General features: G+C 37.3%; 1 protein-coding gene across 1 annotated transcript; it reads left to right on the forward strand.

Moving 5' to 3' along the window:
* Positions 1–2,347: 2,347 nt before the first annotated feature.
* On the forward strand, positions 2,348–15,685 carry rfx6 (regulatory factor X, 6; the record flags this gene model as incomplete). The annotated part of the gene is made up of 20 exons (XM_084030444.1): positions 2,348–2,507; positions 4,256–4,415; positions 5,053–5,176; positions 5,514–5,575; positions 5,680–5,757; positions 6,133–6,160; positions 6,940–7,047; positions 7,331–7,408; positions 7,527–7,640; positions 8,477–8,526; positions 8,864–9,023; positions 9,115–9,259; positions 9,805–9,914; positions 10,023–10,140; positions 12,168–12,290; positions 12,895–13,101; positions 13,929–14,235; positions 14,494–14,843; positions 15,180–15,380; positions 15,495–15,685. 20 exons carry the CDS (start codon positions 2,348–2,350, stop codon positions 15,683–15,685), a joined length of 2,874 nt encoding a protein of 957 aa, XP_083886570.1.
* Positions 15,686–16,164: the final 479 nt, after the last annotated feature.

Raw genomic sequence — 16,164 nt, forward strand, 5'->3', positions numbered from 1 at the left:
ATTAGTGTTGCACGATATATAGAAAAGTATTGTGATACCATGCCGTTAAAAACATACAATACCCCATTTTATTAGTAGTAACAGCAAAATAAGACTTCATCAACACGTGCGGAACTGTCTTTTATGTTTTGACTGCTGCCCAAATATTCCAGAGCTCCGTCAATAAGTCTTCACTGTCCCCGCAGAGTTTTGGAATTGCGACTTAATGATATTTCATAAAATTCTGAAGCAGCAGTATGGGGTCAGTTCAGTCTCATTAATAATGAATGCACAGAGAAGGATTCACAAATGTATTTTGTGATTTATATATAAATGACTCTTCTCACAAATACATTTCGTTTTAAATAAATGTAATATAAATCCATAAATATATGAATTAAAAAAATATTTGCAATTTTCATCAAAAATGTATTTGTATGTTGTTACATTTATATACAAACTGTTAAACTTGAATTTACAAGACGCTTTTCATTTGTGAACTTGTTTGCATTCATTCGTGAACTGGTCTGCATTTATTTGTGGATTTTTGAGAGTCTCCTGATGTGGCTGGATTCACAAATGCATTTTTTTCTGGAACTCTCTGTAGCCAATCAGATGTCTCCCTCGTTTTCAGCCAATCACATGAGAGTCTCAAAAATCCACAAATAAATGCAGACCAGTTCACGAATAAATGCAAACAAGTTCACAAATGAAAAGCATCTTGTAAATTCAAGTTTAACAGTTTGTATATAAATGTAACAACATACAAATACATTTTTGATGTAAATTGCAAATATATTTTTAATTCATATATTTATAAATTTATATTACATTTATTTAAAACGAAATGTATTTGTGAGAAGAGTCATTTATATATAAATCACAAAATATATTTGTGAATCCTTCTCTGTGCATTCATTATTAATGAGACTGAACTGACCCCATGCAGCAGCGCCAATCATTATTCAGTGGCGCTCTTACCGCAATGCCTACTGTATACGCGCACCGCAAAACAACGTGCGGGGCTGCTGCTTCGTTATTCGGTTTGAGGAATCTAACGTTAGTGGCTAACATAGCTATCTTCATTTTAATAATGTTGCAGAGACGAAAATACAAGTTTAAAATGTAAGAACATGGCACATTCACATTTCATCAAATCCACAGGGATGTCTGTACTAACCAAAAGTGACTCAGGGGTTTTCATGGTGATGTAAAATTACATTCAGCAGGTAGCGCCGCGGTAAAACTAGCAAAGCGCTAACATTGCTATGCTAATACAAAACGCTATTCCAGCTAACTTCATACTTCGGCCTAACAGTTAGCCTTCGTCTTTGGTCGTTTTTTAACTTTTAATGACCTCCGGTGACTGTTAACGCCAACACATTTTTGACCAAAGTCACCCTAATCACCTTCGTGACTGTTTCCTACCTTTTATACGGGCCTCAGGTGTGCGACTTGCGACTTGTCAACCTCCACGATACTGCCGATCCCACTTCCGGCTTCTCCTCAAGTTCTATGATTAGCCCATTTAAAGTCCTATTCCCCTTAAATGTTGCTTATGATGAAATTTAGAATTTTGAATAATGTAAAATACACTTACACTGTATTGCAATAAATCATCATATAGATACAAGCATATTCATACAATTTAAGTTCAAATTAAAATGATGATAGGACATTTACTGATCAATAATTAGAATCCAATAACATGATTGGATACTGATAGCAATATACTGTCTATCTTCCAACAAATGTTCTTATTGTAAATCGCTTTGGAAAAAACAACTCCATCTGCTAAATGCCCGAAACTGCCCCAAAATGTTTTTAAAAAAATCATTAGTTGCAGTTGGTGAATAATGGCTGAAAAAAACAATAAACAGTACAAACAAATATATATACATATATATATATATATATTTGTATAAAAGGTCATCTGAGTGTTGGAGGAGGGATGAATGGATGGATGGACAGATGGATGAGGGTTTTTCTGTTAATCATTAATAACCTGGATTAGCCCCAGTCTTCTGTAAATATGATGAATGCATCCACAGCTTCATTAGCTCTGCCTTCCCACAGCACAGCGTTATTAGTCTGAGCTTGCTCTATCAGGTTTATCAAGAGTGCAGTTGTTTCCATCTTCAGATCCGTTGGTTGGACAAAAAATGCTGAACATGGTGTTTGTGATCTTTTTTAACTTTTCCTGGACTTGTGTGAAGACGGGATTGACAAACAGCGTCTAAATATTCAGTCTTGAGGACAAATGAGCTGCAGTGGACTGTTTTTGTCTTCTTTCCAAAGCAGGTTGACTTCAGTTTTCTTCTTCTTTTCCTCTGGTTGATTTGTTTTTCAACGTATAATTTATGTGACTATGCCGATGAAACGCAGCAGTGAGAGTTCAGCCAGAGATGGAGTGTTTCTTATTCACTCTCTAACCAAGACTTTGTGCAGCTCACCAGAGGAAACATGCACAAGTGACTTTAACGGACAGACACCTTTTCACCAGGAGGATGATTCTGGGATTAAATCAGGTAATGAACAATTAGCATTCTCTATCAATAATTACAGCTGGGAGTTCAGATCAATAAGACTGAAATGTAACTGTTTTATATTAAGATCCTTCTTATGTCTTCATCATCATCATCATAATCATCTCCTTTTTCTTGAAAAAAATCTTCACTCAATCTAAAATCTGAATGTTTTTCTGTGGTTACATTACAACTCTGCTCAGGTAAAAAAAAAGAAAAAAAAGAAAGAAAGTGACACAATCTGACCACACGGTGGTGCTACAACAACAGGATCCCATTCATTTTCTTCACAAACTTTTTTGGGCCCCACACATTAGAATAAGGAAGATGATGAAGACACAGAACTGAACTAAGTAGGGATGTGATACAAATTACTACAAACTACAAATTAAGAAATTTAGTCAGATAGTATTATGGTGGTATTATGAAATGTAACTTTACATTCAGATAGATACCTGTTTTTTTTTTTTCATATATTTTGTAGCTCAACATTTAACCTTATATCAACAGTTTTGCACTATTTTCAGTTTTATGCAAGTCTTTTATTTATTTTGTACATTTTTTAAAAAAGCTTTTACAGAACAAATAAGAACTTTTCTTCTGGTTTTCACAATCAGACAGTCAACATACTAAATGTTAAAGTCATTGAATATCATATGTACAAATATATGATATACAAAATATCATCTCATCTGAATCAGTCCAAGCATCTCCTGTAATATCATATGCTAAATTTAAGATTATCACAAAGTGCTCATTTTATAAACACGATATCTTTCATTGTTTGTTAAAAATCCCCTAATGCTGATACATTTGGAAATTCTCTCACAACATGAGAAATCAACATGCAAAAATTGTACAAGATTGTTGTCGAGCTCACCTGATTCTCACATTATTTTGTAGTTTGTTTGTAGTTTTAAATCACACATCTACTAATTCATGGTTTCTGTGGCTGTATTTTAGATTATTCTGACGATCATCCATATGAGCTCTTGAACACAAAATGTTACCATATCAATAATAACCTTTGTGTTTCTGTGCTTATTTAAATGATTTATTAATGAATAATTTATTCGAATTAATTTGGCCTGCTTGATCATTATAATTTTCTTAGTTTTTATTACTGCATTAATGTTAAGGTTTCTCTCACTTCTTGCTGTGGAGTGTCCTATTCTAGTTTGTCGTTTTTGACACAAAAAAAATATAAATTAAGAGAATACATGTTTCTCTATCAACACAATACAATTTAAACACAGTACATGACTTTGAGTAGCGTATCTATCATTCTCTCTCATCGTGTACTTTATTGTTTACTGTGCGTGCAGACCAGCAAAGAAAGCTAGAATCACTTTCTCAAAGTTACTCACAAACACAGGAAGCTCATCAAGTAGAGAAAACAAGTTTAAATGCAAGTGCAAAATGCAAACTAGTTCCTCTGTAATATTAGGATCAAAACATTAAAGCTGCAGATCTTCCATGCTGTCCATCTTCTTACCCTTGAGGCATGTGATGGTTGCTGGAGTCGGCGGAGGCAAAGACACTGAAGTACTGTAACTGAAATAAATGTTAAATTTAAAGCCTAAAATGTTCCATTCATAAGGGTAAGGAAAGATCACTGCATTGCAGAAAGAAGAAGGTATTAGCTGAAAATAGGCCAGAGAAGAAGGCAACGTCAAACATACTTGACGGACTGGAAAAAAAAACCTCTCTTGTGAGCTGTATGTAATATATTTGTCTGTGTGTTTCCTCAGAAGCAGAGGACAGTAATGAGACACCGTCCTCTGAGGAAGACCAGGACCTGGTGGACTTTAACCCGGACCTGACCATCAAACAGAGCATCTCGTCCTCCCGGAAGACCATCAGTCAGATCATCAAGGACAAGAAGAAACAGACACTACTCACTCTGCAGTGGTAAGACCACTGCAAGATGTGCTACTTATAATACCCATATTTATGGACTTGTCAGCATTGTTTTGCATCAAAGAAACCTTCCAACTTTTGGATGCATTATGACATAAAAATAAAAATGTCTGACAAAACCTGCAGATAATTCACATCAACACACTTCTAGACTGCTCTAGTCGCAAACATGTTAAGGATTGTTGTCAATTCATGGCAAAAACATGAATTATTGTCTTTTCAGTGCATCTGAGTCTGTGGCTTCTTTTACATCTAAGCTCAAAACTTCCGCTTTGCCTTCTCTGATTTACCTGCTTCTAGTTTTTATTCAGCTTTATGGGTCTGATTATTTTAATAGTAAATTCAACGTAAGTTCGATTGTACTTTTAATAATATTATTTTCTTATTGCTGTGTTTTTATATTGAGCACTTTCTTTTGATAAGTACTATGTAAATATGATAATTAAAATAATAATAATAATAATTAACTATTACTATTATTATTATTATTATTATTATTATTATTATTATTATTATTATTATTATTATTATTATCTATTGGTGTGCGAGTCCGTCCATTAGTTTTATCTTTATTGTGAGTATATTTACTGCATTTATTCGTGTTTTTCTCGCTGACATGCCTCAACAGGCTCGAGGAGAATTATATTGTGTGTGAAGGAGTGTGTCTGCCTCGGTGTATCCTCTACGCTCACTACCTGGACTTCTGCAGGAAGGAGAAACTAGAGCCGGCATGTGCTGCTACATTTGGAAAGGTGAACGGAAATGTGCTTGAATAGAAAGTCAGAAAATGTCTTCAATAAAATCAGAAACGTGTGTAAATCCACAGACTTCTTATTCTCTTAAATAAAATAATGTATGACAAACGTACAACATGACCTACTAATTTCTTGTCTTGCACAGTTAAGGATACAGTGCTTTCTTAAAATTAATATGAAAGTTTATTTCCGGTGGTCTCAAAAAGTTTTATTCTTTCTATTTAAAATTGTTTTGTAAACATTACATATTGCTCATTATGAGGGTACTGTAGATTCCTAATATTGATCCACTGATCGAACCAGAACCACCTTTATACCACTTTTTCTTCATCAGACGATTCGACAGAAGTTTCCTCTTCTAACAACAAGAAGACTGGGCACCAGAGGACATTCCAAGTAAATGCAAACATGTTTTGAACTTTTACAATAAAAAGTTGTCATGTAACCTCAGGAAAAATGTTGCCTTACGTATTTGATATTAATATCTTGACACTTTGCAGATATCATTACTATGGAATTGGCATCAAAGAGAGCAGTGCCTACTATCACTCTGTGTATTCTGGGAAGGGTTTGACCAGGTAACAAACCATTTAACATGATTTTTTTCTTGTTTATCATTATGTGGTATTGTTTGAATTGTTTGAGTGGCTACCATTAGTAGACAGTGGATGTCCTTTTTCTCTTTTGTTGCAGTCTTTGCAGTTTAGGTTTGACAACTAATGTTAAAAGCTCTGTTTTCCCTGTTGATTCCATCTGTAATAAATCTGGAGAGTATAACCCACATGTTTAGACATATATTAACATGAACATTTTCTCTATAATGAATGTGTATTGTTATCACTGTTTGCTATAATATTGATAATCTAAACACATGTTCTGTTCTGTTTAAACATTTCACTGTCAAAACATGACATATTTGTATTTGAAAGATCAAATCTGTTTCTCTATTGCAGATTTTCAGGAAGCAAACTCAAGAATGAGGTTTGTGAAAATGCTATCTTTTTAACACATCTTTCCCAAATAATAGATCTGCTGTAAAATATGCTTTTACACAAAATAATATTAGGTGTTTCATAAATATGCTGTAATTACATATACCTGTAATTACCCCCAAGAGTGATGTCACTGCCAGTAACAGCACATTATGTAATAAACAGCCTGAATGCAACATGTAATACATTTAGCTACATTTTATAATGAATTATAACATATTTCAGTGGTTATTACAAAATGTGGCCGTTACAACTTTTTAATGAAAATATAATAATTAATGCATTATGTAACAAACCAAAAATGTGTGTCTTCATTCATAAAAACAATTTCACATTTATTTAATGCATTCAAACATGAATCATATAACTTAAATTTAAAACATAATTCAATAGATTAGTAGATTATCTTTAATTATCTTTATCTTTCAAGACATCTATTTTGGTTGATTATTACATTTTCATATAAACAAATTCTTCATCTTGATGCATGATTTGTAACTTACTTACTTATTAATGTATTATAAAATGTGGGGAATGTATTAAATATTGCATTCAGACTGTTTACTGCAGCAGATTATTACAAAATGCAGGTGTTTTGTCACCCATAATGCAGTGAGTTTTTACATAAGAAGTTATTACATTGCAGTGATTTAAGCTACTGGAGGACAGCATAAACAAGATTTTGTGTGGTTGCTAAGTTGATCTTTAAATAAAATCAATAGTGTGAAGATCAACTAAAGGAAAATGTGGCCTGATGTTGTTTTACAGGGAGGTTTCACCAGGAAATATTCTTTGAGCTCTAAAACTGGAACGTTGCTCCCCGACTTCCCCAGCGCTCAGCATCTTCTGCTGCAGGGAAACATCTCCAGGGAAAGGGTTAGTCAATCAGAAGAATTTCATGTATTTTGACATATACAGCATATTTCATTTTCACTGTTAACAAACCAAAAAAATCCATAAGAGAACAGATGGTGAAAAAAATACATATTTAAACCAATGTAAACATGTATTGTTGATTCTGACATATATAAAATATTTTAAACCTAACAATATGACATTGAATGTGATTGTTTAATGGGCTGGCTGGCTGTTACTGGTTTCATAATTGTTTTTTTATTTTTCATTAATTTAAAGTCAGATCTTCACTGTCTCTTAACAGGTGGACACTCTGATCATGATGTATAAAACACATTGCCAGTGCATCCTGGACAATGCCATCAATGTCAACTTTGAGGAGGTGATAATTACTGTCGCACGAGAGCCTTTTACTGTTCTTAAAGCCCTGAAGGGAATAAAACCCGAACAGTTTACCATCCACTGAAACCAGATATAACTCTGACAATGTTTTGTTTCAGATCCAGAATTTTCTGCTCCATTTCTGGCAGGGAATGCCCGACCACTTGCTGCCGCTGCTGGAAAACCCTATTATAGTCGACATCTTCTGCGTCTGCGACTCAATCCTCTACAAGGTAGTTATGGAATATTGGATTTTAATTTCTACAGCAAAAAAAAAAATTCCTCAGGCTTTTATCTCATGAGTTCCTGTTTTGTTAAGCCCAAAGGCGTTAAAATTACAGATATACAGATATAGAAAAATGATTCCTGCCAGCACACAAACTTCTGTAATCTCTTACATTAGGCAGGCAATGATACACCTAAATGTAACCAGTCAATGAGAGTATTACCCTGCTGAAACACTGCTGCTCCAGCTTTGATATATGAAATTATGAATCAGGATAGTAGGGCTAAAACGGAGCTGAGAGAGGTGGGCAATATTCAGAGAAAAAAAAAAGGCGTAAATTTGCTACTTTATAATGTAGCAAATTTGCTAAATTTGCTTCTTAATTTAAATAAATTTGCTACTTTATTACGATGCTAACAACATGCTAGCTAACTTGCCATGAATGTCACATTTATTGTTCTAATTAATAAATTACAATGTGTGACAACGCCTCGTTAAGGTCCTTATAGTGTGATGGCTATTGATGGTTATTGTTGTTTTTTTTGCCATCTTATGGGTGTCTATTGATCGAGTGGTTGGGCTAAGATGCTAGCGGTAGCTTTCACTTGTTGTCATAGCAATGGCAAACATCAGATCAAGCAACGTGCTTATTTCCTCTATGACCTCTATAATAAATTAGCAAATCTGCGACTTTATAAAGTAACACAATTTTGCATACTTTTTTTTTTCTCAGAATATTGCCCGAGTCTCTCGGCTCCATTTTTTTTCTTTTTCCTACAGTGGCCCTAATACGTGGTTCAATTCAAGGTGTATACTCTAATAATGTTTTTCTTATTGTCTCAGGTTTTGACAGATGTTCTGATTCCTGCTACAATGCAGGAAATGCCCGAAAGGTTTGTAACTTTATTTTCATGTGTTATTGTCAGATTAGTTGTCCACGTTGCTGAGATGACCCCAAAAGTGCTTTAAAGTTACAGCTATAAAACCCGTCCCTGTCCGAGAATGAGAGAAGCATGTTGGAAGGATTTCACAAGAAGCTTTAGCCCAATTGACGATGCCTGGATCTAAATGTTGGCGTTTTCGCTGTGATTCCCATCGTGCATTTTACAAATTAACCCTGTTTCTTTACTGTAGCGTTTACGATGTTGTTTTTAAACGTCCTGACTAACCCATGATCAGAAACAGCAAATCTTCACCTTGAACGATGCATTCATTAATGTTGTCCATCAGTCTGTTGGCAGATATCCGCAACTTTGCCAAACACTGGGAGCACTGGTTAGCCTCCTCCCTAGAGAACCTCCCAGAATGCCTGGCAGCCAAGAAGCTCCCCATAGCAAGGCACTTTGTTTCCTCCCTGAACAGACAGACGTCGTTCTTACACCTGGCACAGGTACAGCGTTTACTGGAGGACAGAATAAAGAACATCATGTGTATCAACATGAACATGATAATGATTTCTGAGGTCTTGTTTTGTTCCCCAGATAGCCCGCCCGGCGCTGTTCGACCAGGAGGTGGTGACCAGCATGGTGCTGGATATCGACAACGTGGATCTCAGCAGCATCAGCTCGCAGCCTCTGCTCAGCATAAACTCGGCTGGGGACCAGGACCCAGACATCTACTCTGAGTGTAAGAAGAAGCGTTGCAGGAAGTACTCAGACCTTAAAGTAGAAGTCCTGCATTCAAAATGTTAGTACAATATTAAAAGATATACTTAATGTACCAAAAAATCTCATTATGCAGAATGGTCCATTTTAGAATCCTGTATAATATATTATTGGTATATAAATATTGATGTATTAATGTGTTTGTCACTTTAATGTTGTAGCTGGTAAATGTGGAGTTTTTTTTATGTTTTATTCACTGCTGGTTATCTTCATCCATAAAGATACATCCACATTGATATAATACATTTATATTTTGTATTAATAAAAAAAAAATAGTCAGTAATGCTGTCAGATAAACATAGTGGAGTAAAATGTTTTATATTGGCTTCCAATTCCAGTGCTCAATTACTGTACTTGGGGAAATATGCTTTTTGCATTTCACTGCTGATCATCTGATCTATATTAGATTTCTAATTAAAGTATAAGAATAGTGATAATAATAATAATTTACAAATGAGAATCCGTTCTATTGATAATGAAGCAACTCTTCCTGTTTGTTTTTTCTAGATGACTCTATCACCGTCTTCCAGGAGCTGAAGGAGCTGCTGAGAAAGAACGCCACAGTGGAGTCCTTCATCGAGTGGCTGGACTCTGTCGTGGAGCATAAAGTCATCAAGGTAAAAGCTGCTCCACCTGGCGCTGCGTGGACTCGTATACGTCCTGTAAAATGACCTTTTGTGCAACCAACTAATCTTTTCTTTTGTGTCTTCGTCATCTCCGATCAGCCTGGTAAGCAGAGCGGTCGATCAGTGAAGAAGCGAGCTCAGGATTTCCTCCTCAGGTGGAGCTTCTTTGGCGCCAGAGTGATGCACAACCTCACGCTCAACAATGCCTCCAGCTTTGGTAAGAACATTTAAAAAGTGACAAATCATTAAAAGCAGGAGTAGCGAAAGAAATACCCTTTTACTAAAGTAAAAGTAAAACTACTGCTGTTTAAAAATACTCTGCTGCATGTAAAAGTCTAATCTAGCTTACCGTAACAGTGCATTCAAGCTTTCATTGAAGTAAAACTACAAAAGTATTAACCGCAGAATGTGCTTTAAAGTATTAAAGAAAAAGTACTTGTTGGCAGAATGGTCCCTCTCAGAGAGTAATATTATTATTTATATCAAATTATTGCAATAATATATCTGATGCCTTAACACGTGAGCAGCATTTTAATGCTAAATCTGGTGGAGGTGGAGCACATTTTAACTACTTTACAGTATATACTGTTGGATTAAATCTACAGCAGTATAAAGTTAGAAAGTTCTACAAAATACATATATTCATAGTCAATTAAAGTAAAGTACCTCAAAATTGTACCTCAGCACAGCGCTAATTGTAGTATCCACCACTGCCTAGAGGTTGTCGAGAGTCTAATCTGTTGGCCAGCAGGCAGCTCCCACTGGAGCGGATGGGGATAAGTGCCTTGCTCAAGGGCATCTCTGTTGTGATATGATCCCCACACACGAGGCTCTAACTGCTACTCCTGTTGATTTAATGGATTTCAAGACACATTCAATACAATGCAAAATGCTGATGGTACTCCCAAGATTGGTCATAAAAAGACACGATGACAATTTAATACATTGTTATATATTAAACTAACCAGCATCATCGTTAAAAGAAGCAGTGGAAAAGTGCAGTAAGGACAAAGTTATTCATGTTTAATTACCATAACATGACAGTGTGACAAATTTCCTTATAGCTACTACCAAATCGCATGTTTATTTTGTTGATAATACTCAGGTACTTTTACTTTACATTTTATATGCAGGACTTCGTAGAGGAGTTAGTTCACAGTGTGGTGGTACTGCTTTTACTTTTTAAGTAAAGAATATACTTCCTCCGCCACCAAATTAACATTTACCTTGTTTGTTATCATTATAAAATATAACTGCTGTTACCTAACTAGATTGACCATCACTGAGAAGACCGATGGGATCAAACATTTTCTTTTGTATTTCATCTTGATTGCGATCAGGTCAGATTCAAAGCAATCGGCTGAGGTTGGTTAACACAAAACAGAGAAAAGTGTGAGTTCAGAGCATACAGAAGTAAAACTGACTAATCATAATATCAAGAAATAATGTGCAACAACTTAAAGAGACCAGACTGGACAACAGGAAGCAACAGAGTTTGTTGTCGTGCCAGTGATAACAAAACTGTTAATCAAGATGCAATTCATAAAAGCAACGCATGAACATGACAACATGGTGATTGTTGTTTGTTAAATTATTAACTGTCACTCATCTTATTCATTTTGTGTTCCTTTCTTCTCCTTTATTCCATCCACAAACACGAGCACACGCACACGCACACACACGCACACACACACACACACACGCACACACACACACACACACACACACACACACACGGCTAATACAGTACAAGCCAGCTCAGAGCAGATTGCTACAATAGCGCCATAAATTGTAATGGCCAGACTCGCCTTGATTAAACAAAGTCTTATCTGCGGGTTGCGTGCTCTCTGTTCAAACACATGCACACACACACACACACACACACACACACACACACACACACACACACACACACACACACACACACACACACACTGTCTACGTGGACGTGAATAAACACTTACCATTTGGTCCGTAGAGTCCCAGTGGAGCTCAAACACACATCGGAGGTTTAATGTCGCGACCCTGCAGGTCAAACAAAGAGCAGCTTGATCCTAAAGGTCAAACTGGAGACAAAGAGATCATGCTACTCAAATGTGGAAATTTTATATGTGGATTAACTCAATGTCACCTCCTATTTTTACAATTTCGCTATATGTACTCGTATAGTGACAATAAAGTCCATTACATTTTTAGGCATAATTCTCTGTTTTTTTTCTCCATTTGCATTTTTGACATTGACAGGTTCCTTCCATCTGATCAGGATGCTGTTAGACGAATACATCCTTTTGGCCCTGGAGACTCAGTTCAACAACGACAAGGAGCAGGACCTGCAGAACCTGCTGGACAAATACATGAAAAATGCAGGTATCAAGCATCTAAACAGACACCGTGGTTCAGCTGCTGACATGCACGAACTCAAGTCAGCAGCAGGTCTACAGTTTAAGATCTTTCTTTTGTTATCAGTGACCTGGTAACACCCACGAAAACACTAGTTTAAATATGTACCAAAGGTTGTAGGATGATAAAAATTATATTTTTACAGCACTTTTAAATTTGACAAAATGTCATAATCTGCTTTACAAAAAGACCAGAAATCATTAAATGAGTTATAAATCAAATAGTAATACAAGAAAATATAAACATTTTTAGGAATGTAAATTCTTCTTTTACATTGTAAAAAAAATATTTTTGTCTTGTTATTACTATATACGGGGCAGATGCTGTATTGTGGAAAAAGCAAATACCACAAAAAAATTTAAACATAATTTAAAAACACAGTGGGAAGGGGAAAACAATAAATTATAATACATATCATATTATAAAAATGATGAAATAGCAATCTTTTTTTAACAATACAGTTGTAATTAGCCATCACATTGAATACAAACTATAGAAACATCGAACGGAAATGTTTAAAAAATCTCTGGTTTACTGAGATCCACCAGATGTATAATTTTCTTACTTTTAGATGCGAGTAAATCAGCGATGATGGCCTCACCCAGTTCCTGCTTCCTCGCCAATCGCAACAAGGCCAGCGCTGCCATCGACCAATCAGTGAAGAATGAGTCTCTGGGGGAACACGCCTACATGTCTCTGTCCACCAATCAGCAGCAAAGTCTGGAAACAAGTACTGCCATCTACCAGGGGACAGAGTCTGCTGGGTTCACAGTGTCAGGTAAAAGTAAAGCACTGTGTCATGTATTTAATTTAAACTATGTGAATATGATAACTGATGGTAAAACATCTCATGGTAACTGGCTCACAGTTGCCATCTTAGATGTGGGTATTTTATCAAAATGTTTTGACATCATAGAGATGAATAGTCTGCTTGGTAGGCTATGTCTCATTATTGCCATTATACACAGCTCCGGGCAACTTTACACATTTGGCAGTTTGACATGTTGTCAAGAAGAGCTGATGGTCCAATAAGTTCCTCAAAGTAAACAACACCATATACAAAAACATTAACAACTAATGCTTTCATTTTTGTGGGTGCACAGTCTTATTTAACATTTTTAAAACAGCTGAATAATTTCCTTTTTTTGGTTTTTGGCTATTTGGTTGCGGCAAAACAAGCTTAAAACACCAACACAGGTGAACGAATGTAAGTACGTTATTCACTCTCTTTAAGCTCTGTTTTTGGTCTCCACCGACTGCAGAGGGAAATCTTTAGCTGTTACATCGAGTGCTGCAGGCATGAGACCTGAAAATGAGTCAGTATTTTCCAATCCCTGCTCCCTCGTCTCAAAGTCAACAGTTTTTTCTGAATGTTTTTTGGTAGATGCCTGAAATAAGTCCCATGGTTAACACAAGCTTAAGAGATTTAACGCTTTGTCCTACGATATTAAAGAGGCTGCTGAGCGTGGACAGAAGCAGTTAAGTTGCAGGCCTTGAAATCAAAACAATGAGCAGAAATATGTTCTGTAGAGCGGCAGAGAATATGGATTAGTGCAGCTTTAAATGTGAACACTTCCTGTCCCTGTGTGTTTACGCTCTTCACAGGTGGCCAGATGGACTTTTCTCAGGTCAGCGGCCCCCTCATGACGCCCCCTATCTCTCCAGCGGCGTTAGTGCACCGAGGCTCCGTCATCAACCAGGGGCCCATGACGGGGAGACCCTTAACTACTTCTTCTTCCTCCACCTGCTCCCCCTCCTCTTCCTCCTGCCTGTCCTCTCTCAGCGGCATGACCCAGCCCAGCCCCTGCTCTTCATACCCGGAGACCCTGTACCACTGCTTACCTCAGACCAGCGCAAGTTACTTCCCACCTGCCGGCGGCTCCTCGGCCTCAAACTACCAGTCTGCACTCAGGTCGGCTTAATTTAGTAGTGTGCATCTACAGTGTGTCTTACTGACAATTCAGGGCTGTTATGTTTTATTAAACTATTATCCTCACACCGTGGTGGCATTAAAATAAAATGTAAAATCTTTAATCATTTTTAAAGGCCTGAAGTCTCAATTTATACAAAACCTAGAGTCTTCTGAATTTGGCCTGAGAAAACTACAACCATGGAATGCAAAGTATTAAAAATTGTGTGTTGCTAAAAAAAAGTTTAATCTGTGTTTCAGGCCTCAGAGTCAGTGTCTGGCTTCTGTTCAGTCTCAGGCTTCATCGCTGGCCTACCATCTCTCTCGGTACCCCTCCTTCAATGACCAACACCTGACTAAAGACGTCTTCTACAGCCACCATCACCCGTCTAACAGCACCAGCTGCTCCCTGACACCTTACGGCTCCGTAGTCAGACCTGCATCCAGCTACACTTCAGGCTCGGATCCAGTCCAGACTGAACAGGGACTAGATGCTCAGACGGCAGCTCAGATTCTGGACTCGGGGGAGGGTTTTGGCTTTGCGGGGGCTGGACTGAACTCCAGCAGCGGTGGTTGCCACGGACAGACGTACTCTGCTGCAGGACACAGCGGTAAGGACGACTTTCTCTCTGGCATTCATGTGGCTCGTCTAGTGGATCCCACTACTTCCTCATTACAGGAAAGTAAATGTTAAATTGGGTGAATATTTCCATTTGATGTTAAAGTTTCACCAAGTTGTCTTAGTAATATTTTATTAGGTGTTATTGTCATGTAGCCTCAGGGAGATGTTAGAAGAACCAGAATTGTTACTCTATGTTTTGTTGTGTTAGGGATTGGACATTTTTTTTTTTTACAGAAACTTCAAGTTACTATGAGCTCTAACCAAATGGCACCAACTTATTAACACAGTTAATGGGAAAAAATGCCAAAATGTCCTCCTTTGGCAGGTTACTATGGCAACAGCAGTTACCTGGACAGTCAGCGCATGACATCACTGGTTGACCAGCACGTGTCCGTCATCAGCACCATCGGCAGCCTGCGCCCGTTCCCTTCAACGTACTCTGAAGTCCACGATCCGCTCAACATCCTGGACGAACCAGGAAGGAAAACAACAGGAGCGTATTTCACAGGGGCAGAAACTGGAGCAGGTCAAGTTTAAATTTCTCAGCATATAAATAAGAGCAAGAGTAAGAAGTTCTTAAGAGGACCAGGGATGTAAATTCCAATAAAAATCTCATACATTTCTGTTGTTTCCTCCTCAGATCATTCCCTCCCCTCTTCAGGATCTGCCCCCTGCATGTTTGGAGTTCCCTCTTCGTTCGCTTCCCAGGATGCACTGCTCTCTCAGCAGCGGGTGCCGTCGACGTCGGAGGTGCAGGACCTGGTGTCTTCGCTGCCCCCCATCAACACTGTGTTCATGGGAGGAGGAGGAGGAGGAGGAGGAGTACAATGATGCAAAACAAAAACACAAACACAAACTGCTACTGGAGAAATGTCCTGATGTTTGGAGTCCAGCGTCTACCAGAGCAGCCCAGATCCAGAATCAATACGTGCACTAATGCCATGAGGTGATTTGGATAGAATCAAGTGACGTGATGAGAGCACCCAGGAAAAAAACCAACCCAGAATATCCAAAGTGTAAGGTACAGTATGAACATGGAGCCGATTCCCCATAAAGATATAGACTGTATAGAAAGAGTGAGAAGTCCAACATGAAACCTGCCAATTATTTTTAATGTAATATATACCTGACATGAAAGATTTGGAGTATTATACGTCTACAGTCACTCCAATACAGATACTTATACACAACTGTGTCAGTAATTTCTTTTCCAGCTTGGACATAATTACATTTTTTTGTTCCCAGCTAAATGACGCCTGAGGGCTTCCACTTCGTCAGTGTGTAAATTGTTGTAAATAAATCATTAGTCA

Source organism: Eutrigla gurnardus (assembly GCF_963514095.1).
Source record: "Eutrigla gurnardus genome assembly, chromosome: 16".
NCBI classification, from domain to species: domain Eukaryota; kingdom Metazoa; phylum Chordata; class Actinopteri; order Perciformes; family Triglidae; genus Eutrigla; species Eutrigla gurnardus.